The 26,852-nt window shown below is 42.1% G+C and overlaps 1 protein-coding gene across 1 annotated transcript in view; it reads right to left on the bottom strand.

The window, feature by feature from the left end:
* OTOA (otoancorin) overlaps positions 1-26,852 on the bottom strand; it is a 253,400-nt gene that overhangs the window by 224,619 nt on the left and 1,929 nt on the right. The window contains exon 2 of the mRNA XM_068247315.1: positions 2,695-2,826. Coding sequence (XP_068103416.1) covers positions 2,695-2,826 — 132 coding nt within the window. The remainder of the gene's footprint in view (positions 1-2,694; positions 2,827-26,852) is intronic.

The raw sequence follows: 26,852 nt of genomic DNA, 5'->3' as shown, positions 1-26,852 counted from the left end.
TTTTAACCCACAACCACTGATGGGGAATCAGGTGGTTTCAAATGTGATGCATGAAGAGTGTATGAGAGTAACCATCGCAACATACATGTGATCTTTAGATCTAGAATAGCAATCGATATGGTGATACAAGCACAATTGGTATAGCACATTACTGACTCATGGACCCTTTTTTACTGCAAATTATTGCCTTTTTGAATAATAAAGAGTTGTTTTTATATTTTTAAAGAAATAAATGCAGTACTACTTTCTTTTGTTCTAATAATTTATGGTTTGCTTGATGTGGGGAAAAGAGGAACCCCAACTACTGAAATAACAGCAGCAGGACGAAAGAATACTCCAGTAATACATAGGCGATTACTATTATTTTTTAGCAGCACCCTTCAACCCCTATTTTTTTTAAATGGTAAGGTTGACTGGACTGTAATCAATCAAATACATGGGAATCGACATCTGAAAGATCACATTGACCATGGTCAATCTAAGCATGCAGTGAACATGCTCCAAAGCATGTAATAGACCCATTATTAATTAAAATTCTACAGAATGCTTTTGATTCCTGTACAATCTGTAGACATTTGCTGATCTAGTAGGTTTACATTTTTTGGCCAAAATAGATTGATTGATCAGACACTTAGTGCAAGAATTGATTTTTGTGGAATTTCATTAGTAAATTGCTGGAAATGATCGATGTGACATGAAAATCAAACTGTGTATAACCAACTTTAGTGTTTTTTTAGATAGCCTTTGGTGGGATTGCCATACAGGACTGGCGTATACCAACACAATGAGGTTCCCGGGGTTATTAAGGTATGCCCCTTATGGAAAACAGCACATGTGTTTGTAAGCTGGCTGTCAGTGGTCATGAGGCAGCTAACGTGGGCGTTTAGCTACTCTGTAACCACACCACTGAAGTGATCCCCATAGTGCTTATGGGGAAATGCAGAGAAACTCTATGGTCTGCTCACATATATGCGACTGAAAGTTGTTGTCTCTACATGGAGGTTGCATTCAGCATCCTCACTGTAACATCTCATAACGGTCTCTATGTGGACAGGCAGGGGCATAACTAGACATCACTGGGCCCCCCTGCAAAACTTTGGATGTCCCCCCCCCCCCGTGAAAATTTGGATGGGCCCCCCACCCCACCCCCCTCACTTTCTGCACAGGAAAACTGAGGACCAATGTGTTTTCCCCATAAAAACACTTAGACTTAAAGGGGAACTGAAGAGAGAGGTATATGGAGGCTGCCATGTTTATTTTAAGCAATACCAGTTGCCTGGCAGCCCTGCTGATCCTCTGCCTGTAATACTATTAGCCATAGCCCCTGAACAAGCATGCTGCAGATCAGGTGTTTCAGACTTCAAAGTCAGATCTGACAAGACTAGCTGCATGCTTGTTTCTGGTGTTATTCAGATACTGCTGCAGAGAAATAGACCAGCAGGGCTGACAGGCAACTGGTATTGATTAAAAGGAAATAAACATGGCAGTCTCCATATACCTCTCTCTTCAGTTCCCCTTTAAAGGAAACGTCAGGCAATCTATGCTACCCCTAGATCCACTTACCCAGGGCTTCCTCCAGCCCCTTGCAGCCGACAAGTCCCTCCCTGTTCGCAGTACATACATACACACACAGCCGTATTATTTTACTACATGAGAGCACATGCTATATGGAGGAACAACAATGACATGCTGAACATAAGATATAGTATCAATGTAACTTTGGCAAAACATTCGGAATGTCACTGATTGATACTGTTATTACGGGATCTTATGAGACAACAAGCTCTCAGCCAGGCAGTGACAGTCAGACATCAATCTCCACTCCATTGCATTGTAAAAGTATTCAGAGGCCATAAAGTCATTAGCCTGTGTGTGATAAGAATCTAGGACCAAGCTTTGCTGAAAAGGGAAAGACTACAAACACAGGAGTCACATTTTGAAAAAAAAGTTGTAAAGTCTTTGTCAAGTCTTTAGAACTTTGCTGCAGTGAGAGACAGATGTTTTTTACGAACCCCAGGGAGCAGGGACAGTGTACAAATTCCAAAGTGTGTGTGAGTCCTTATCAGTGAGGTGGACACATGCAGTCAATATAACAATGGTGTGAGAGCAGAATACGTTTTTCTTTCTCCATGCCCTTAGCTGTCAATCTCTCAAACTTTTCCCCCCACGGGCCCCCTGTGGCGTCTGGGCCTCCCTGCGGAGGCATCCCTTGCAGGGTCTATTGTTACGCCCCTGTGGACAGGCCCATAGGATAACACAGCTGTTTGTGAGTGCAGTAAAACACTCTTGATTAATACCCTCATAATTGCCCGAGTAAATAAGTCTTAAGGTGGCCACTGGCCACTAACGATCCAATTTCTGGTGAAAAATCGTTAGAGCGATCAGAAATTCTGATCGGAAGTGAAATTGTTCACTACACCATCAACTAACCAATATTTGCTTCCTATCTATCACAACCAACAAGAAAATCCAAATTTTAGTTCGATGAAAGTCCAGTTGGATGACTGATTTTATAATTGATTGTGCCCATCAACTGAGATTATTTACAACCAATTCGATCAGAATTTCTGATCGCTCAACCGATTTTTCGCTAAAAATTGGACCATTAGTGACCACCTTTAGAAATGCAATTTAACTGCTATAATTTGTTCATATTCAATAAGTAGTCAGAATTGTGTTTCAGCATACCTCAGCCAAATCCTCTTTCTTCCCATAGAACAGGTATCTCATAGCAACCAGAAATAATTGTTGATCGAGCTGGTGTAGTTCCGACAGCAGATACTCTGAGTCATCAGTGATTTGTGTAATATATTTCTGCACAGAATCCTGTAACAATAAATACAATAAACACTTTTTTTTTAGGCAAACAATAGTTGTATGGTTTGTTCATGGTGAACTATGATTGACATGCCCATTTGTAGGGGCAGGAGGAGTGGAACATCGTCCTGGGTGCAGCAGCAGGGGGAGGGGGGTGCACCTGCAGAAGGTGCAGTGGGAGCAGTTAAGAGAACTCACCTCACCGTGATGTTATAGTAATATTCTGAAAATCAGTATTATAATTACTGCTGATTGTAATCTGCTAATTTTCGCAATTACAATTATGGCAAATTACGATCTGAACATTCAACTGATTTTGTTTTTCAAATAATTTTCCCATAATTCTGTGCCAAATTTAGTGGTTAATAGCCAAGCCCCCATACATCCTATCATATTCTGTATGGCTGATATTGTAGTGAAACCCCTCCCAGAGTGTGATGTCATGATCAAGGTCCTGACATTTTCTATCTGTGAACCTAGCGGCATTGTGGGAAATAATGGCAATTTCTAACTGCCAAGCAAGCAGCATCTCCCTCTGTGCATAGAACTCTCAGTAACAAACATTCCGTATGGAATCCCTGGCAGAACTAAAGCTGTCACTACTAGTGAAAAAATGTCAAAATGTAAATATTTTACAATGACTAAATAATCTATAAATCAATTTTGTAAAAAATGAATAAATAAATAAAAAAGCAATTTTATTCATTATGCTTTTTTTTTCACTACAGTTCCTCTTTAGAGAATGTTTTATTGATACAGCATGAAAACATGTGAGAAAAGATAATTGAATAGCGGTCATAGAAGAATCAATTTTCAGAATGTTATAGGGTTCTCAGTAGAGATGGCTCGAACCTCAGATTTTGGGTTCGCGGACTGCAGTGCAGACATGAATTTTCGCAAAGTCCACGAACCGGCGAACCATCATAGGCTTCAATGGGCAGGCAAACTTTAAAAACTACAAACACTGTTTCTGGCCACAAAAGTAATGGAAAAGATGTTTCAAGGGGTCCAACACCTGGAGGGGGGCATAGCGGAGTGGGATAAATGCCAAAAGTCCCTGGGAAAATTATGGATTGGACGCAGAGCAGGGTTATAATCCCTAAAGGGCAGAAATCACATTGCATTCCTAAATTGGAGGCATAAAGTGATTGAAAACATCTTGCGTGTGTATACATGGATCAGGTAGTGTAAGTGTATCGTTTCACACTGACAACCCAAACTCTCTGTGTAACGCACCGCAAACAGCTGTTTGTGTTGTGATGGCCGTGCTGGTGCAAGAGTGCAGGCGATGGCGGTTTTCCAGCCCATATGGTCGGGCTGAGGTAGCTCAATGACGGAACAACAGTGACTGTCCAGCTGATGGAATTTGGTCTGTCCACAATGAAGCAATAGTTCTATCTATGCAGTTTCACCCACAAAGACAGTTATGCTTTAGTAAGTTAAATCACAAATGCAGTGAAAAGATATGCAATTGTAATACAGAGTGTGGGCCTGGCACAGTATAGCAACTAGGCCGGGCCCAGCTGTGACATGGCTGTATCTATTGCCTGTTTGTGGTCACACACACAAAAAAAAACAGATCAGAAGAATATTAGCTGTCAAAAGAGCTTTGGTGGGGTGCTTTCAGCAACAACATTGAGCGAGGAGCAAGCTAACAACAGCCTAACTAACGCTTTGCCTATCTCCAAATGTCTCCCCCTTCCTCTCACTAAAACAAGATCAGCAGACTGAGAACATGGCTGACGCTGCTTCATTTTTATTGGAGGGACGGGGGTCTGTGGGTAAGTGCAGCCTGATTGGCTGCCATGTGTCTGCTGACTGTGATGTAGAGAGGGTCAAAATTTAGCCCAATGACGAGGTATAGGAGGCGGATCGAACGTGTCCGCTATCCGCCGCGGGCGCGGATAGCTGATATTCGCGTGAACTACATGCCGGGCCATCTCTAGTTTTCAGTGAAATTATGGAGAGGCTGAGCCACCAGGAATTTTTGTAGTGGGGCTTAACAAACTCAAAAGCACCCTATTGAAAAAGGATTGCAGTATACAATTTTGTCTTCTTGAAACAGAACTATCTGCATTTGTCAGCTCTACATGACTGAAAAGTAACATCCAAAATGTACTAGTTCCAGGTAACGGTTTAAATATAACAATCACACATATCCAGCCCATGTCTTGCAAAGGCCAAAACACCTGTCTGTAAATTGGATTATATGGCAATGTGTAATTAATAAGCTATACCTGTAACCTGTGCAATAAACCAGTGGTTTTGGATGGGTGCCTGGCTTTCAAGAGCACTGAGGAATAGTTTGTTTATTCCACAAAACTATCCTCAAGTGATGCATTATGGCTACAGCAGAAAAAGGCAGCGCTTCTTAGAACAAACTACATCCGAATGACTAGTTGCATAGGTGTGTAAAACCTACTTATAGACCACATGCACATCTTGCATTCAAACCAGACGCACCAAATTACCATTATTAGAGGATGTTAGTTTCCCAGATAGTTTTGCATGCAAAATACGTCATACTGGACCATCTCATGAGGCCAAACCCCTTGGGAGGCTTCTGGGTAGCGCGCAAGCTAAAAAAGTGTGGGCACCTCTGGTGTAAGTCTTCAAAATAAAGCCTGTGTGTGGATTTTGCCCTAATATTACCTGGAGGTCCCCGATGTTATGTAAATCTTGTAGATACAGGTAAACCTTTACTTTGTCTTTCAGGTCTGATGTCCATGTATTGGTGCTGCAAAAAGAAATCTAATGTGAACTTTCTGTATTTTAAATTACATTTTTTTAGCATGTACTCACTGACTGTCTGAAAGCTATCATGAAACTCATTGACTCACTTTACATCTGCACCACAACATAGCGGGCAGTGCTGTGTCACATGCTGTTGATGACATTGCTGTCATCATGATGTCATTAAAGTCATGGTTTACATAATTAGAGTTTATGATTCACTTTCTTCTGTTAACGATTTAATGTCATTATTACATTTCCTATGACATTCAATCAAGTACAATTTCAGGAATTTATATTTTACACTCTTAGGCCCAGTGCACACCAAAAACCGCTAGCAGATCCGCAAAATGCTAGCAGATTTTGAAACGCTTTTTCTTCTTTTTCTGCAGCGTTTCAGCTAGCGTTTTGCGGTTTTGTGTAGCGGTTTTGGTATAGTAGATTTCATGTATTGTTACAGTAAAGCTGTTACTGAACAGCTACTGTAACAAAAACGCCTGGCAAACCGCTCTGAAGTGCCGTTTTTCAGAGCGGTTTGCGGTTTTCCTATACTTAACACTGAGGCAGCAAAATGCCTCCCGCTCTGGTGTGCACCAGCCCATTGAAATACATTACCCTGGCGGATCCGCACCCGAAAGCGGATCGCAAACCGCAGCAGAACCGCTCTGGTGTGCACTAGGCCTGAGTCCTCTTTTTTATTTTAATGTTTCATAATTTGAATATAAATATGTCACATTTGATATATGTTCTCCAGATTTGATCCCTCAGTATCAATATATTGCTTCATTTCAGATGAATAAATGCAAACTTCAGCATAGATCTTTACATGAGATGAGATAGAATGTGTGGCAATATTTTAGTACTAAGGAATCATACCGAGCAGCGCAAATCTTGGCAGAAAATGTAAAGATGCTTTTTTCTAAACTACTGGCTGTGTTTGGTTGATCTGTGCTGCGTGGGCTCTCCAGCCTGCAGCACAGATCGTGGTTTAGGCAGGGCGATCAGACTTCCCTCCTTTTTTCCTCACTGGGGGGATGACCTGCTGTGGGGGTCTGATCCGCGCCGAGCGGGGGGGGGGGGGGGGGGCTCCTCAAAGCCCCCCTCTGCAGCGATATTGCGCACTCCCTCCCCTTACCTCCCTCTCCCTCCGGATCCGGGCAGCACAGGACGGCGATCCGTCCTGTACCACCTCCGATAGGCATTAGCCTATCAGACGGCGGCGATCCAACGCCAATCATAGGCCGTGGATCGCCAATCTCCTTTACGGCGTTGCTGCGCAGCAGCGCCGTATTGATGTAAACAGCGGGGATTTCTTCCCCGCGTGTTTACAATTAGCCTGCGAGCCGCGATCGGAGGCTCGCCGGCTATTCATGGAGACACCCTCCGTGAACTGACATGGAACGTTTCCATGTAAAACCACAAACGACCAGCCGCCGCCTATCGACGTTAGCTGGTCGTTAAGTGGTTAAGTATTGTGGCAATAGCAAAATGTTTAAAGGTGAAGAAAGATGTATATGGATGAAGATGATGTCACAGGATACAAGTATTACAAAGAAAGAAGAATACAGAAGAGAAGACATAATTATACAAATAAAAAGATTTCAGATAGAAGTTTTCCTGTTTTTAATTTTAATATCTATTGCTTACTTTAATTTCAAATAAACTTTTTTTTTTCCAACCCTTTGTTATAAATAGGTAAATGGTCAAAACATTACTTTTTCCATCTATCAACTTTGAAGGGATCAGTCATCTGGAGGTCCCATATTAGTAAAGGAATCACGAAAATTCCACTGTAAGTTCGCACAAGACCTACCTCCATGCGCTCGGGGTGGGGAGGAGCTCTTTGTCCTTAACACGGGCAAGGGGGCTTAGAAAAAAGGGGGAGGGGAAGATTTCCATCCCACCCCACAAGCAGATCCCCCTCCTCTCCCCATGTCATGGAACATGTGGGCTGGCATTGTGCTCACAGCAGAGTTCCACACAAGGAAAGCCCCCGATGATGCATTTGTGAAACTGGTCGGGTGTAATGGATAGAAGACATGGAGACAATGCTTGCCTGCTTTGATTGAACTGTGATCTTTATTGTATGACTCCCTGTAATAAGGGCCCCATGAGTGAGTGACTACTTTTACATTTTTTTAATTGCTGTACCATATTGATTGATGCCCTTAAGGGCCAAATAAAACACTTAGTGTAACCCCAGGAGCCTGAGTGGATATACTACTGGAGGGAGTGATGTAGGAGTAAGACTGTATTGCATATGTTGTGGAAACTATAGACAAGCGTAGACTTTATAATCTGGGTCTTCCTGTGATTTGGTAAGCCTGCACTGTGATGGGCGTTGGTGTCGGAACATTAGTGTGTATGATTAGCACTGAGGTTTTATGGAAGATTAAGTTGAAAAACCTCCTCTGAAGACTATGCTCTGGCAGCTTTGAACTGTTATTTTGACTCTCAAGCACAGATATGCATATTCAAGTTGGCCCAGATGTTCTGGCGATACCAGCCTGCATGGAAACAAGGGAGTTTAAAATTCTATTCTTAGATTAGCTACATGTATTTACAACTGGCTGCATAAAGCTGTTTCATAAGTGTAATGTTCACCTGCCATCATTTGTGACAGTAAAAAAAGCCTTACCACATCTAAACTACTAATTAAACCATATGTTGCAAACATAATATGACTCTCACCTCCTCCCAGGAAGCCTTAATATTAGACAAGGGTGCTCAAAAAAAATCGGGGGCTTTGCCACTCAAGTCCAACCAGACTTGATTGCCACTGTTTGAACTTGACAGATTTCCTGGTAATCCACACTAAAGACTAAACTAAAGTCACACTAAACTATATTCTTTATAGTCAACACTTTGGACATAGATTTATGTCCTATTTGGGGGTGGGGCAACCCTTAGCACACTGAGGCAATATTACATGTCAGGGAAAATATTCAGGAAACACCCTTGTGTACAGAATAAAGGGGAAAGAGGCACCCAGAGAAGATAAAATACGTTAAAAACAAATAAAATGAAAAAAAGTGAGGCGCCTTATTTGTGGCTACAAGCACTATTAGGCATTGCTATTTGGCCTGAGGAAGTGGGTATGCAACCACGAAACGCGTTGCTGGTGCAATAAAATTCTATTAATATGTGAATTTGTCTTCATTGAGGTAAGCCACCTAACTTTTTTCATTTTATTTGTTTTTAAAGTATTTTATCTTCTTTGGGTGCCTCTTTCCCCTTTATCCTGTGCCTTCACCCTCCTTTTGGAGGAGGATCCACCCTCTTTGACCAATTTAGGTCATTTGAGGTTTGCTTTTTATCAAGAGTACAACCATCACCAGCTTTGTCTGATCACCCGAGTGGAGTCGGGGTTATACATCTCCACCTGCTTCTAGTGGTCGGTTGCCCTTCTGCAACCCACCTTTGTGAGTATAATCAATATTTTACATGCTTCTGGTACTGTGACATACTGCACCATTTGGGCTCCTGTTGTCTCTGTGTTTTCTTTCTGCAAGGTGCAATTTTTATTATCCCTACTTTCTGACCCTTATATACAGTTCATGCACTCACACAGCAGCCTTACCTGCTATTTAGCAATAACTGCCATCATTAATAATAGCCTGAAATTTCTTGGTGAATACCGGTACCGTTGTCATGGGCTTACCACATGCAGGCTTTTTTTTTTTAGTAAATTTGCAATCAACACTTTTTTACCTTCACAGTTACTTAGTGAATGACCCTCTTGGTCTATGCGCAGTAAGGAAGTTGGTCCAAGCCCATGAAATGTGTCAGAACACCCACTCTATGTGATTTACTGCATTGATGCAAGTTTGTCAGGATGAGCCCATGTTTACCGACCTATGAATATTGACATTTTTTTCCAGTATGTTCACCAATGTGATTGCAATATCTCTTGATTAGAAGTCTCCAGCCCTCCACAATTTTATATATTATATATTTTGGGGGGAGGGGGGTGAAGGGGCAGGGAATTATGATATTTTTGTATGCTTATGCAAGTTTATGTCTGTTTAAGAGGTTTAGTGCGTCCACCATTCTCAGGGTTTGCTGATATATTTAATTATTCATGCAGTTGATAAGTCATTTTTTGTCTCTGTGCCATCGTTACAAATGTGCATTTTTAGAGGAGCGGGCCAGAAAAACATGTCTGTGTTTCTAATGTGTTATTATTATGTTATACCAGCTAATTATTTTCCACTTTACCACCATTATTTCACCAGTCATTGCTTTCCTGCCTACGCAGCATTCTACAAAAAAAATACACTTGAATTTATTTTTACTGATGTCTCAGTTCTGGTTGCTGAGATTTACCACTTAATCATTTCATATCAGGACAGATACAACTGTGACACGGGCTGATTCACAAAGCTTTTCTGTTTAATGATCTTACTTATTAACTCACAATTTATCTCTCCTAAATCATGCCTTAACTCATGATTTATCTCTTCTTATCTAACTTAACTCATGATCTATCTCTTCTGAAATAACTCTTGATGTATCTCTCCTTATCTGTTTATCTCAAGAATTATCTCTCCTTATTTGTTTATCTCATGCATTAGCTCTACTTACAGTTAATAAAAAAAAAAAAAAAAAAAAAAAAAAGCTTTGTGACTCAAACCTAAAGACAGCAACAAAAATTAGGTTTTAACTTCCGAACTAAAATATAAAAAATATGTCTGGAGTAGTGCTGGGCGTAATGGAAAAAACTACGCTTACGGATCATTACGCGTAATTTTACGCTATTACACAATGCGGAATTATGGTTACGGCGTAGACATTTATCTACGGTTCATGTCTGTAATTACGCATTGTCCTTACGCAATTACGCGTAAGAATACCGTAATGCAGGTTGTTACGGTACAGACTTACGCGTAATATTCCTACTAGCAATTAATGCGTAAGGCCATGCTCCCAAGCGGAAAAGTTGACGCATGGATCAATGTTAGGTAGCCGCCGACTTTAAGGGTTAATAGCAAAGCCCCCTTAAATGCTAAGAGCTTCAAATTTGGAGAATATATTAAGAAGATCAGAAGGAATAAGAGGAAATTTTTTTTTTCAAAAAGACCTTATAGTTTTTCAGAAAATCGAATTTAAAGTTTCAAAGGAAAAATGTATACATTTAAAAACCCGCCGAATTTAACGGTTAATAGCAAAGCCTGCTAAAAAAATTTAGGAACACCAAATTCCCAGGGTATATTAGGGGATCAGTGGGAATAAGAGGAAAATTTTTTTTTTCAAAAAGACCTTATAGTTTTTGAGAAAATCGATTTTTAAGTTTCAAGGGCAAAAATGTCTTTTAAATGCGGAAAATGTCAGTTTTTTTTGCACAGGTAACAATAGTGTATTATTTTCATAGATTCCCCCAAGTGGGAAGAGTTTTGCTTACTTTGTTCTGAGTGTGGGAAATATAAAAAAAAAAAACGACGTTTGGTCCCCCCTCCCAGACCTCTTTAACCCCTTGTCCCCCATGCAGGCTGGGATAGCCAGAATGCGGAGCACCGGACGCGTGGGGCTCCGCACCCTGACTATACCAGCCCGCATGGTCCATGGATTGGGGGGTCTCGGAAGGGGAGGGGCAGCCAAGCTTTCCCCTCCCCCTCCGAGCCCTTGTCCAATCCAAGGACAAGGGGCTCTTCTCCACCTCCGATGGGCGGTGGAGGTGGAGGCCGCGATTTCCTGGGGGGGGGGGGGTTCATGGTGGCATCTGGGAGTCCCCTTTAAAAAGGGGTCCCCCAGATGCCCACCCCCCCTCCCAGGAGAAATGAGTATAGGGGTACTTGTACCCCTTACCCATTTCCTTTAAGAGTTTGTAATGATCGCTGCTGCAGCAGGCATTGCTGGAAGTAGTAGTGCTGCAGCTCAGGTAGTTCTGATCTCTTTTCATGCAAGCTGCATAGCTTTGTCGGCCTTTCCCTGCTGTCAGCTTGTGACTGATTATCATTCACCTGTGTGGGAATCTGCATGTCTGCTCCCATTGGATGACCTCAGTATAAAGATCTGCTTCCTGCAGGGTTTCCTTGGGTTTTCATAGCTTCAGTTTAAGCCTGTCTTGCTGTCGCTTCAGCCCCTGATCGTGTTTCTTGTTCTAAAAGATACTTTGCTGGTTTTGCATCATATATTGGTTCATTGCCCATATATATGCATACCAGCACGTTTATTATTTTCCTTGTATTCGTGTTACGTTGATACATCAGTGTCGCTGATGTATACGTACACGAACTGTTTATATCCTGTGTGCAGTTAGTCAGCTTTCCAGCACGTTTTGGTAGTTTGCGCGTATCGTGAGCACCCGTGCTGAGCTAGTTTCCTGCTCCTGGTCCTGTTCGTGGATTGCGTTCATCTCTGCGAGGAGATAACGAATCCTTCTGAATCCTGTCCTGTTACCGTTTGTGGATTGCGTTCATCTCTGCGAAGAGATAACGAATCCTTCTGAATCCTGTTCTGTTACTGTTTGTGGATTGCGTTCATCTCTGCGAAGAGATAACGAATCCTTCTGAATCCTGTTCTGTTACCGTTTGTGGATTGCGTTCATCTCTGCGAAGAGATAGCGAATCCTTCTGAGTCCTGTTCCCTGTATTACTTCAGTCCTAGTCAGCGTTCCTGCTTATGTCATATATTGGTTCATTGCCGATATATACATATGTTAGTCAGACGTTACAAATAGTTTCATTGATAGCTGTAATTGTAATACGCTAGGAATACATACTTATTGTATATTTGTCTGTGTTACGTTCATCTATCTTGATCCTGCTATTTCCTGACTATCCTGTCCTGTCTTTGTGAGGCACGCCATCGCCGCAACGCATTGGCTGCCTCATTGGCTGCCTCATTCCAGTCTGTGTTATTGTGGACGCTTGCTGTCACTAAGTAGTGGCTAGTTAAGCAAGCGTTCATTCTGTTTACCTGTCCTGATCTCCTCAGTTCTGGTTTATGCGCTCAGCGCTACTTTGCGCTGAGACGTTATAACGAAAGCATTGTTTGTGGCTGTCAGATCTGCACCGGCTCTGTGCGCCACAATCTCCTATTGGAGTCAGTCCTCCCCTCCACTATACTAGGGATAGCCTGTTTCCTTGTGCTAGTGTGTGTACCTCCTCCACGTCAGCTCATGCGTTGCATGCTGACTGTGGAGAATACACCACCAAGCCTTACAGAGTTAAAGAGGAACTGTAACGACAAAACGGCCCCTGGGGGGTACTCACCTCGGGTGGGGGAAGCCTCAGGATCCTAATGAGGCTTCCCACGCCGTCCTGCGTCCCTCGGGGGTCTCGCTGTAGCCCTCCGTACAGCCGTGACACAATATTTACCTTCCTGGCTCCTGCGCAGGCGCTCTGATGCCTCTCGGCGCCGAAGTAGGCGGAAATACCCGATCACCGTCGGGTCTGCTCTACTGCGCAGGCGCAAGTTTCCGGCGCCTGCGCAGTAGAGCTGGACCCGACGGAGATCGGGTATTTCCGTCTATTTCCGTGCAGAAAGTCGCCACAGCACCCCCGCTGGAGCCAGCAAAGGTAAATATTGAACTGACAGTCGGCACAGTCGCCGGCTGTTCAGAGGGCTGCGGCGAGACCCCCGTGGGACAGAGGACGGCGTGGGAAGCCTCATTAGGATCTGGAGGCTTCCCCCACCCGAGGTGAGTACCCCCCAGGGGATCTTTTTAATGTTACAGAGTCTCTTTAAAAGTAAATAAACACACAAACACTTAGAAAAAGTATTTTAACTGAACAAACAACATAACCACGAAAAAAGTCCTTTAATATTCTTAATTAACCATTAATACTTACCTGTCCCTTTAAATAAATGATCCCTCGCAATAGCCTCGGAAATGTTCTATCAGTTACAATGTAACAAAGTTATTACAATGTAACAACTTTGTTACATTGTAACTACGCCGCACCCGACGTCACTTGCCGCTCAGCCGCCGCAGCCCGCATACACTTACGCGTCCTTGCAGGACGCTAAGTCCCCGATGGCTCACGCTGTCCACCCCGCCCGCATCTGTCACCCACATGTCACCCACATGTGGGTGACATGTGGGAGAGGCGGGGAGGGCAGCGGGAGCCGGTGGGACTTAGCGTCCTGCACGGACCCGTCAGAGCTCTGAGCTACATAGCTCAGAACTCTCTAAGCATCTTTGAATTTAGGCTCCAAGGAGCCCCATTGGTTCTTAGCAGACCAATGGGGTTCCTTCTGATTTGAAGGAACCCCATTGGTCTGCTAAGGACCAATGGGGCTCCTTGGAGCCCAAATTCAAAGATGCTTAGAGAGTTCTGAGCTATGTAGCTCAGAGAGCTCTGTCGGGTCCGTGCAGGACGCTAAGTCCCGCCGGCTCCCGCTGCCCTCCCCGCCTCTCCCACATGTGAGTGACATGTGGGTGACAGATGTGGGCGGGGTGGACAGCGGGAGCCGGAGGGGACTTAGCGCCCTGCAAGGACGCGTAAGTGTATGCGGCGGCTGAGCGGCCAGTAATGTCGGGTGCGGCGTAGTTACAATGTAACAAAGTTGTTACATTGTAATAACTTTGTTACATTGTAACTGATAGAACATTTCCGAGGCTATTGTGAGGGATCATTTATTTAAAGGGACAGGTAAGTATTAATGGTTAATGAAGAATATTAAAGCACTTTTTTCGTGGTTATGTTTTTTGTTCAATTAAAATACTTTTTCTAAGTGTTTGTGTGTTTATTTACTTTTAACTCTTAAAGGAAATGGGTAAGGGGTACAAGTACCCCTATACTCATTTCTCCTGGGAGGGGGGGCGGGCATCTGGGGGACCCCTTTTTAAAGGGGACTCCCAGATGCCACCATGAACCCCCCCCCAGGAAATCGCGGCCTCCACCTCCACCGCCCATCGGAGGTGGAGAAGAGCCCCTTGTCCTTGGATTGGACAAGGGCTCGGAGGGGGAGGGGAAAGCTTGGCTGCCCCTCCCCTTCCGAGACCCCCCAATCCATGGACCATGCGGGCTGGTATAGTCAGGGTGCGGAGCCCCACGCGGCCGGTGCTCCGCATTCTGGCTATCCCAGCCTGCATGGGGGACAAGGGGTTAAAGAGGTCTGGGAGGGGGGACCCCACGTCGTTTTTTTTATATTTCCCACACTCAGAACGAAGTAAGTAAAACTCTTCCCACTTGGGGGAATCTATGAAAATAATACACTATTGTTACCTATGCAAAAAAAAAAACTGACATTTTCCGCATTTAAAAGACATTTTTGCCCTTGAAACTTAAAAATCGATTTTCTCAAAAACTATAAGGTCTTTTTGAAAAAAATGTTTTCCTCTTATTCCCACTGATCCCCTTAATATACCCTGGGAATTTGGTGTTCCTAAATTTTAAGCAGGCTTTGCTATTAACCGTTAAAGTCAGCGGGTTTTTAAATGTATACATTTTTCCTTTGAAACTTTAAAAATCGATTTTCTGGAAAACTATAAGGTCTTTTTGAAAAAAAATTCCTCTTATTCCTTCTGATCTCCTTAATATATTCTCCAAATTTGAGGCTCTTAGCATTTAAGGGGGCTTTGCTATTAACCCTTAAAGTCGGTGGCTTTTTTAAATTATATGGGAGCGTAATATTACACGATTACGGCAGACTGTGTAATTTCAATAGGAGTTTACGGTCTTACGCGTAATTTGATACGCGTAATAACGTAACTTGCGGTCTACGCGTAATTAATTACGTGTAATACCGTAATCTTACACGTAACGCTTACGGTGCATTTGTAGTGAATTACGATGCGTAATTACGCTAATGCGTAATTTCGGCCCAGCACTGGTCTGGAGAAGATTTTAAATGACAAATGAAGTGAGAAGAATATGGAGGCTGTCATATTTATTTCCTTTTAAACAATACCAGTTGCTTGGCAGCCCTGCTGATCTGTTTGGCTGCTGTAGTGTCTGAATAACTCAACAACAAGATACCCTTTAGAGAATTTACAGTTCTAAAATTTAACTTTTAATCATCAATCTAAAATCACGTATTCGTATATTTCCTCTAAAACCTATGAGGTAGGTGTATATTAGTGATCAACATATGACCTCAAGGTCCATATAACAGTTGGTCCCACCTATTCCTCACTGGAGATTGCTAAAGTGCTATTTACAAAGCCCCCCACCACCAATCCAACATTTTTCAACCCCTTCTAGTGGGGCCGTCGTCAGGGACAAAAAGGTGCTAAGTGCTAAAGTATAAAGTGCATAAAGACATCACATCGCAATCATTATGTAAAGAAAATAAATAGTGAAAGCTGTGCTCCCACGCTCAGTCAAGCATCAACTGAGATGTGGTCCCTCTCAGCCTTATATACTGGTCAAAGGGGTGGGGCAGTATGCTTTTGTATCCACCCTCTGAAAAACCTGTTTCTATTGGCTGTAGGGGTCATTAGACAGTCATTCTGCCAATCTCATTGGCTATCCTATGCGCCTCAATGATATGAAAAAACGCTATTTCTAAATATATTTATGTCCACAAAATCATACAGCAGGGTGGGGGTAGTAATACCAGCCACATGTCTTACCCTTAGACGTCCCTTTATAAAACCGGCTAATATCGGCAAACGCCGCTTTTTTGTTCCATAGAGAAGCATTGGACCCCTCTCATTGGCCCAATATCTCCAGGCAACCTCCCACTCTGCGGACGTCATCCAGTTCATGTGGCTTCACGACAGGGTGCTCTCAGACAGCTCCTATTGGAGTATTTCCCCTGTCTCTCCGCCCCTTCACCAATCAGCGCTCACTCCACTCGTAACAGCGCTGTATTTTGTAAACAAACATACGGTCAAACCGTCAAACTTTACAATCAACAAGATCATAAAGATTATTTTCGTTAGACGCATAGTGCTTCATTAATCTGCATCATAAAATGCTTTTATCATTGGTGCTTTCTTACAGTACATCTGTCATTTATTGTCAAGTACAAGAACAATTGTGGAACTGTGATCTTTAGTCTTTTACATATTTGTAATCTTTTGGAATGAATTCAAAGGAATATAGAATTAGGTAAGTATTTGATCTTAAATTTTTATATAGCAGGAATCCCATGATGGCTCTTGGGTATTCGTTTATATTTATATTTCCTCCACCATTCATGAATCATGAAGTACACTGCATATTTTTTTTTTTTTTTTTTTTACTCCTGTATATATTTTATTTTAGTCATTATGGGATCTGGATTGGGGGATATGAACTAATGGAAGGGCAAAATCTGCTTTTTCCTGCTAAATTACTTTCTGGGATTCCTAGATTTATTTCTCCTGTTCTATTTTCTTCCAACAGTTCATTCAAAATTTCCAAATTTCGGCTCTCATTCTCAGCTGCCATTTTTGATTTCATATTAGTAGAGTTCATATACTTATAGATAGCCAACTTCCTACCAAACAAGTTAATGTCCTTTATTGTTTCAAAAAGGTCAAAGTCAGAACTCGGTACAAATGTCAGGCCCTTAGATAAAACAGATCTTTCCACATCACTTAACACATATCCTGTTAGATTGATCACTCTCATTTCATCATTCACCACTCCTCCTCCCTGTTTCTGCGCTTGTATGCCCATTTCTCTCGGTTTCGAAGTTCCCGAGGTGTGTTTGGTATATCTAGGAAATAATTGCAGTCATGTCTTATATTATAATGAAGAATGGTTGATAACATGATCCTTTGAGATAGCCCATTGACCCTTTATAACATATGAATATGAATGGATGGGGTATGGTAAATAAGAATATACAGTATGCCTCATTACTTTCTTTATGATGGGGGATGAATTAAAGAATGATCACTATTAAATATAGGAACCTTATGATTAATGGAAATTCAGGGGTTGATACTTACCTGACTTTATCAACACCGTATTGCATATAGTGGTTTGTACAGTATATGTTGTACCTCTGCGATGGGAGATTTATAAAAGGAATAATCGCCAACCTAATATGGTATTGTAGCGATATATATTAGAGAACAGATACTCACCTTATCCCATAATGACTAAAATAAAATATATACAGGAGTAAAAAAAAAAAAAAAAAAAATGCAGTGTACTTCATGATTCATGAATGGTGGAGGAAATATAAATATAAACGAATACCCGAGAGCCATCATGGGATTCCTGTTATATAAAAATTTAAGATCAAATACTTACCTAATTCTATATTCCTTTGAATTCATTCCAAAAGATTACAAATATGTAAAAGACTAAAGATCACAGTTCCACAATTGTTCTTGTACTTGACAATAAATGACAGATGTACTGTAAGAAAGCACCAATGAAAAAAGCATTTTATGATGCAGATTAATGAAGCACTATGCGTCTAACGAAAATAATCTTTATGATCTTGTTGATTGTAAAGTTTGACGGTTTGACCGTATGTTTGTTTACAAAATACAGCGCTGTTACGAGTGGAGTGAGCGCTGATTGGTGAAGGGGCGGAGAGACAGGGGAAATACTCCAATAGGAGCTGTCTGAGAGCACCCTGTCATGAAGCCACATGAACTGGATGACGTCCGCAGAGTGGGAGGTTGCCTGGAGATATTGGGCCAATGAGAGGCGTCCAATGCTTCTCTATGGAACAAAAAAGCGGCGTTTGCCGATATTAGCCGGTTTTATAAAGGGACGCCTAAGGGTAAGACATGTGGCTGGTATTACTACCCCCACCCTGCTGTATGATTTTGTGGACATAAATATATTTAGAAATAGCGTTTTTTCATATCATTGAGGCGCATAGGATAGCCAATGAGATTGGCAGAATGACTGTCTAATGACCCCTACAGCCAATAGAAACAGGTTTTTCAGAGGGTGGATACAAAAGCATACTGCCCCACCCCTTTGACCAGTATATAAGGCTGAGAGGGACCACATCTCAGTTGATGCTTGACTGAGCGTGGGAGCACAGCTCTCACTATTTATTTTCTTTACATAATGATTGCGATGTGATGTCTTTATGCACTTTATACTTTAGCACTTTTTGTCCCTGACGACGGCCCCACTAGAAGGGGTTGAAACATGTTGGATTGGTGGTGGGGGGCTTTGTAAATAGCACTTTAGCAATCTCCAGTGAGGAATAGGTGGGACCAACTGTTATATGGACCTTGAGGTCATATGTTGATCACTAATATACACCTACCTCATAGGTTTTAGAGGAAATATACGAATACGTGATTTTAGATTGATGATTAAAAGTTAAATTTTAGAACTGTAAATTCTCTAAAGGGTATCTTGTTGTTGATTTATTAAGTTCAGTTGTGTGTGTTGAATGGTGTCTGAATAACACCAGAAACAAGCATGTGACCAATCACGTCAGATCTCACAATAATGTCATCATATGCTTGTTCAGAGTCTAATGCTAAAAGTATCAGAGTTAGAGGATAAGCAGCATAGCTAGGCAACTGGTATTGCTTAAAAGGAAATAGATATGGCAGCTTCCATATCCCTCTAGTTTCAGTTGTCCTTTAAAAACATTTTGTAAGTAGTCTCAAACAGACAGACCCACACTTATTTCATTTTTAAAAAATAGCGTAGTATTTAAAAGTTAATTACTGTACCTTTGGAACTGTAATACATGTAGAAGACCTATAAAAAAAAGTTCACAGCAAGATTTCAGAAATAAAATCTATTTTCTAAATTATAATAATAAATAGCAGCCTTTTTTCAGCTGCATGATGACAAATATAAAATATTTTACATTTATTGGAGGAACCCCTCCCTTCCTTTCATATTGCTGGGACAGAATCCGGCAGACTGGTGGAGGAGATTAAAAAAACAAAAAAACACAGGCTGCTACTGATGATGTCACAGGGGAGGTGATCTCAGCTTGTGTGAGATTTCACATAGACGACGCCTCTGTGAGGGAGGGTAGCTGATGACAAACACACCCATGATCTAAAACCTCCTACTAAGCTCAGAAGTAATGGCTGCCACCAGTATAACCCTAGTTATGAGAATAGAAGGGTGAAAATCATGCGCTGAAATGCTCATAGGCTTGAAGGAGTGTTTATTTATCTTTGTATGAGTCAGAGTCAACTCAATATTTTGAATTAAAAATAATGTTTGGTTTGGGTCCGCTTTAATAAAAAACATTGATTGTTTCTGTTAAAAAGCATTGAACAGCAATGTACCAAACGTACCATTAAACGGCAATGTACCAAAAGAGCCAGGCTGACTGCGATAACATTTATTACAGCAGAAACATTTGTGATTAGATTGGAGTGCTTGCAATGCAGGTTGCAGGTTGCATAATAAACACAGAGCACTGAGTAAACGCTATTTCTCTGTTCAAGAAACTTCCTTTTTATAACTGTGCCTGTTGCTGTGTATTTTTTTTTTTTCACTTTAAATTACTGTCTAGCAGTCAAATTGCTGATTTGTATTGGCTGCAATATTAACCTCCCTAGCGTTCTGGACGAGCTAGGCTCGTCCATAGACGCCGGAGGTCACCGCTCAGGCCCCGCTGGGCCGATTTGAATTAAAAATTTTTTAACACGCAGCAAGCACTTTGCTTGCTGCGTGTCTTACCCGATCACCGCCATTTGCCGCCGCTCCGCCGCGATACAGGCCCCCCCCAGCTGACACCCCGTGCGCTGCCTGGCCAATCAGTGCCAGGCAGCGCTGAGGGGTGGATTGGGTCTCCCTGTGACGTCACGACGTCGCTGACGTCACAACGTTCGTCGCCATGGCGACGGGGGAAGCCCTTCAGGAAATCCCATTCAGAACAGGATTTCCGGACGGATGATTGCGCCAGCAGCGATCGGAGGGCAGGGAGGGATGCCACAGGGAGGGGGGAATCATGTAGCTAGCGCTAGGCTAGCTACATGAAAAAGAAAATGTGCAAAAAACGTTGCCGCGGGAATCAGAACGCCAGGCAGGTTAATTTGCCAGTAGTTTCAAAAAATAAAAAATCCACTTTGCAAGCATTATCAAAAATGCTAATTAATTTTAGTAGGGTCAGCAGTACCCTACTGGCAATGGAGAACCGCTGTACAAACAGTGTGCGGAATTAGTCTATTAACAGTCAGATCGGTTGACAGCCATCTGATGTCAGCATGAGCCCTAACTGTAACAATATCATGCATTCATATTTATATTCCAGCAGGCTGTATAGTTTTCTCTAATTTTGAGGTCATCATATTCACTTTCAAAGTCAAGCAGACTAGTTCACAGAACATTACTTACCACTTAAATACTTTGCATTGATCACTTCATTCTGGAAGACAAGACAATATTTCATAATACAGTTACAACTAACAAATGTGCTAAACACAGAGGGGTTGATTCACTATAATAAATAGCATGCCTTATTAACATTAACATGCCTTATCAGAGTTAGCATGCCTTATCAGAGTTAATGTGCCTTATCAGAGTCCACGTGCCTTATCAGAGTAGCATAGCGAGCCCTACGAACTTATGCCTGTGTCACGCTCGGCCATACTCGGTACAGTTGGTAACTCCCAAATATATGCAGACGTCCAGGAATTGATGCAAGTGATGTTTATTTACAGTGAAAGGTACATGCAATGTTCAAAGCAGGGTTTCCAGGACAGAATGCAGAAACAGGTTTTGCAACACAAGTTCAAGAACAATATGCAGGAATATTATCCAGAGCCTGGCAAATGGATACAAGTCCAGGAACAGATTATGCAGGTTGCATCAGGAACAGATATGCAGGTTGCATCAGGAACAAGCATGCAGGTAATACAGGAGCAGGTATACAGGTTAACCAGAAACACACATTCAGGCAAGGAATCCAGGTACTCAGGACATGAACAGGAACACAGACTTGGAATCCGAACACTCGGAACAGGAACAAGGATACAGGAACTCAAGACATGACACTAGATACTTGAATCAGCTATCAGGGAAAGCTGAAGGCTAACTGCACTGAGCTAGGCTTAGACAATACAATGCAACAGCAAAGCCTGCTGGGAACTCAGGATGCTAAATGCTTCCACTAATTGAGCAGTTACCCTGCAGGTGATGGAACACTCCCATGCATATGCAAATAGGATCAACCCTGCTGCCAGCTGATGTCTGCAGCTGAAGAGAGCCCTGACACATGCATATGCAAAAGGGATGAAATTCATTGCTAGCTTATCGCTGCAATGACAGGCAGACCCAAGAATCCTTACAGCCTGCTAATTGGCAATGACGAGAGCTCCACTTGCCCTGCCCTGAGCCCCTGCGGGTCCAACCACTTTAAGGACATTATCCCAGCACTTTGATTGGCCCAATAGGCTGCCTGTTACTTGAAAGGAAACTTAACAGGCAGCCTATTGGGCCAGTCAAAGTGTGGGGATAATGTCCTTTAAAGTGATTGGACCTGCAGGGGCTCAGGGCAGGACGAGTGGAGCTCTCGTCATTGCCAATAAGCAGGCATAAGTTTGTAGCGCTCGCTATGGTACTCCGATAAGGCATGCTAACTCTGATAAGGCAAGTTAACTCTGATAATGCATGTTCACTCTGATAAGGCATGTTAACTCTCAAGTCCCACTATTTGTTATAGTGAATCAACCCCAGAGGGAGAGGTTCTGGATTAGCTATCTAGCGCCATCTTATACAAAGGACTGGTTGGAGAGGCTCATAAATCTTGTAGCATGTAATATATTTCACAAACATCACATTTTATTTGCGTATTAGAGTTCCAATTAATGCCCACATTACAAGATTTGTAACCACTTATGTCTTTCGCGGCAGTATATCTACGCCCAGCAGGACTTCAGTTACACCACAGGGCGTAGTAAATAGTAATATGTCTATTGCCGCAGGCCGCCGCCGCTCACTCCTGCGTGCGTTCTCGCTGTCGCCCCGTTAGCCCGGAGATCAGTGAATGGGATCGCAGATCCCATTCACTGATCTAAGTGCCGGTGTCAATGATCTCCAGCATCAATGAGATGTCTGTGGTCAGTGTAACTAACTAAGTTACACTTGCACTCATTACCTCCTGTTCACATACTATTAGTACACGGCAGGAAAAAAATGGCGTGAGGACATCTTGTGTCTAAATAGTAAAATTACACCAACATATATTTTCTTTAATAATAAGACACATATTTTCTGTTATAATCAACCCCTTACTCCCCCTTACTTTTCCATAGTTGCCCAAATAAAAAATTGCATATGTATAGATATATATAAAAAAGACAATTAAAAAAAATATAAATAGTTATCTTAGGGATTTAACTTTTTTGATGTGTTTGTCATGGGGGTATTTTACTGTTATTTTTACTATTACGAGCTTTTAATTATTGATGGATGAAAAACAGAAAAAATACATCTTTATTTCCAAATAAAATATTATAAATTACATTGTACTAGGAAAATATTTTAAACGTTGCAATAACCGGGACAAATGGGCAAATAGAATGGCATGATTTTTTTTCTATTTTTTTTTTCTTATCATTCCCATTAAAATACATTTAGAATAAAATAATTCTTTGCAAAATGTACCACCCAAAGAAAGCCTAATTGGTGGCGACAAACAACAACAAGATGTAGATCATTTTTGTTGTGATAAGTAGTTATAAAGTTATTGGCAAATGAGTGAGAGAAGCACTGAAAGTTGCAAATTGTTCTGGACCAGAAGGGGAAAAAACCCTTAGTAGGGAAGTGGTTTAATTCTCATAATTGCTTCCGCGACACCATTAGTGATTTCTGGCTTTCACTGTAAAACTGTTTCTTAATATTTCTTATAGAAGTGCAGTTTTGCTGGTATTGCGGAAGGGATGCTGCATTCCATGTTCCACTATACATAATCATGGACAAAAAAAAAACATTTTGAAAGATTTTTTTTTAGATTGTGTTTCATTGAGCTCTACCAAGGAGGCATTACTAAGGAGCTTGGGTCCCCAGTGCGAGTTTTACAGCCCCCCCCCCAAGTACTCTATTGATATGGATCCCCAAAATCTACCAGGAACAGCTGCATTGTCAGAGAGTTGTAAACAGAGTAAGAAAATAGCTTGTTAATGATTACCACTATTCAATACTGTCCTTAACCTCTTGAGGACTGCAGGACTAAACCCCCTAGTGACCAGGCTAACTATTACTAAAATGGCCACTGCAGCTTTAAGGCCAAGCTGCAGGGCCGCACAACACAGCACAGAAGTGATTCCCCCCCCTTTTCTCCCCACCAACAGAGCTATCTATTGGTGGGGTCTGATCGCTCCCTCCATGTTTATTTTTTTTTTATAAATATTTTTGTCAGTGTTTTTTTAATAAAAAACACAGTTTCTTAAAATTTCATCCCTCCCTCCCTCCAGCCAGCCAATTACGGCGATTGGCTGTCATAGGCTTCTGCCTATGAGAGCCGATCGTTCTCTTGTCCCCCAGGGGGACAGCCGTGTCGTGCTGATCGCAGCGCTGCATCATGTAAATAGACGGCGATCACGCCGTCTAACAGTCTCCCGAGTGGAAATAGCCGTTCGGATACTGAAGGCGGGGCAGAGCTCCGTTCCCCAAGCAGGAGATGCGTGCGCAGCCTGTGCGCGATCTCTTGCAAAACAGAGCCCCAGGACTTTACAGGCACACGATCTAGCAGGTCTGGGTGCTTGATGCAGTGGTTTAGGCACTGCCACAGAGTAAATAAATCCATAGAGTATCAGCAAACTAGCTTTCAATGAATAGCACGCTTTATTAGTGCTTCAGTATCCACAGAAATCTGACAATTGTTTTGAGGCCTCGCAGGGTCCCCCTTTATCAAGGCATGTGTTTTACATTAAATACACTGTGCAGCAGTTTATATACATAGTGATAGTATCTTATCCCCACCCCATAAGTGACTTTATTGATGACATCATACCAAAAGCATAACAGTAAACAATGATGGATAGTTCCATACAACCAACTATCAGACCATGACAAAGTGCTGGCTGTCATATACAGTGTACTCTTTGCATAGTATTGCATTTTATTTTGCATTGTTAGCATTTATTGCTTTACATGTCAATCACAATCTCTTTTTGTATTTCAGGTAGCTCTTAGTGGCACACAGCGGCTGGAAAGTGGGGTAAGTGGAATGCCACAGATTCAATATGCTATACTAAACTCTGCAGGCATCTCCAATGCCTACCGGGATCAAGAGCCTCCAATGCGCTCCTGTCTTTTGCCCGGCAACCAGGAAGCTAAACGATCGTGCTCCGGGTTGAGCGGATCTGGGGGTATGACGTGGGCTGGTTGCCTTGACAACCTCTGCTGCACAGCATCACGCCCCTCTGCTATGACGCCATGTGAAGGCCTCGCGATGCCACGGGTGTCCCCATGGAGACAAGATGCCTGCGAATGCATGAACGCCCTCCAGCTCACTGCGTCATATGCGTGACATGCCCCCCAGCATACCGCATCAAGAAAGTGACCTGCCCCTTCCTAGCCATGCTGCCTGTCACCTAGGAGACAGGACGCAGCGGGCAGTACAGGAGGTAGCCTTAGCTGGTTCAGCACCGCACAAGAGATTACATGTCAGCCCATACCTTTGCTGTCAATCTTGCGGTAACGGTTAATGGGCGTGCTGGCATTTGAAGACAGGACTGGAGCCCCAATTGTCCCCCTGTGTGGCCAGCTGCACTGGCACTAAATAAGTACTGCCACAGTTATTTTGAGTATTTGTTTGCTTGCTGGTGGCTTAAAATACATTTTGTTAATGAGGGTCCATATGCAATTAACTTTCTCTCCTAAGTTTTCTCCTAGATAATATTTTAAACATGTCAATAAACAGCGCCGGGCCGCCCACGAGGCGGGGTGAGGCAGGTTTCTGGGGGGGCATCGAACTGGAGGGGGTAGCAGCCAGGAAGGGGTTGCAGCGGCCACATCAGTGGGGAGGGCTTGTCAGACCCTCCTTGGGCGCCCCCGTCTGCGCTACCCGTCCAGCTATTTGCACAGTATTTAAGTCAGCAGTGAGTACGGAAGCAATATTTCAGCTATTAGTTATTCAAATACACTAATTTTCACTCTCACATAAATCAAAAAAAATAAAAACATATTAAATACCCTAGTAGTACTTCTAGCGATCTCACTGAGAGGGAAATCGCTATCATGCACTATAGATCCATTTGGACACACCAGTAAATACACTCATCCTTTAGCTCAGTATGTATTTCCATTTAAATACACTTCTCTTATTGTTTATTATTGTTGATTATTTCTAAAGTGCTAATGTACGTCCTATGCTGCCATCTAGTGGTTTTCTACAAATAAGGTCCTTAGAGTATCATTTCCCCCATTGTATCACATAGTGCTGGCATCCTCCAGCACGTTTCCATATACTGCCCAAATCCAAAATGGCGCTGCCACCACTTCCGGTGGGCGCGTCATGACGTGATGACGTCATTGACAATATCCGGAAACGCCTCCCCCCTCTCTGGTGAGCGCGCCGATTAGCGGCAAATAGAGAGGTCTAAGAGGATATTTATTGCAGTTCCACGGAGCCCCTCACAGAGGCTCCCTATGCTGAAGGAATTGTTTCATTTGGTAAGTCCATCGCATTCCTTTATACGCACACAGACCACCCAACGCTCCCCCTGCTGTCTATTTAGTATAATTATACCTAGCACCACGCAGCATTGCATATTTTTTTACCTATCAGTGACCAGTCTATTTTTAAAGAGCAGCGAAAGCTGCTATGTGTCATATGTATACGTGTGCATGTTTTCATTTACACACACATAATAGCTGGCCAAGTCTTCATGACCTTCTTATTATTATTTTGCATGTATTATTTATATATATGTTTTTTATGCATCATCTATTACCAATTACGATTTTTATTATATACTTATGACTTTTATACCGGCATAGGGATAGTTCTAAGTGTGTCATTAGTATGCACTTGTGTGTATGTATATGCATATATGCACTGGTCTAAAGGACTCACATTTTATTGATGTATGAGGTATTATTACTTATTGCACTAATTGATTGTATATATATGTATCCATTTCTTTATATAATAATCTCTATATATAATAATTTTTATACTATTTATTAATGAACAAAAGAAATAGAAGATTATTTTGATAATTATGTTGCAGCATATGTGTATATATATGTGTATATATATATATACGTGTGGATGTGATAGATTCAAATCCAATCCGATTTAATATGAAATTATTGTGATATGATTTCCAATGCATGGTTTTATTAAGGAGTCCTTATTGCTGTTATAGGCACTGAAATTGGCCTGATGAAGCGGGCTGTGACCCGTGAAACGCGTTGCCGCTTGTGCTAATAAAAAATCTTTTGTATTAATTTACAGAGATTTCGTCATTGAGGTAAGCTACCTCATAATATCCATTGTTTTTAGCTGTTTTTAAACGCTTTTAT

The sequence above is a fragment of the Hyperolius riggenbachi genome, chromosome 7, assembly GCF_040937935.1.
Source record: "Hyperolius riggenbachi isolate aHypRig1 chromosome 7, aHypRig1.pri, whole genome shotgun sequence".
In the NCBI taxonomy this organism is placed as follows: domain Eukaryota; kingdom Metazoa; phylum Chordata; class Amphibia; order Anura; family Hyperoliidae; genus Hyperolius; species Hyperolius riggenbachi.
This window is presented reverse-complemented; position numbering and strand designations above follow the sequence as displayed.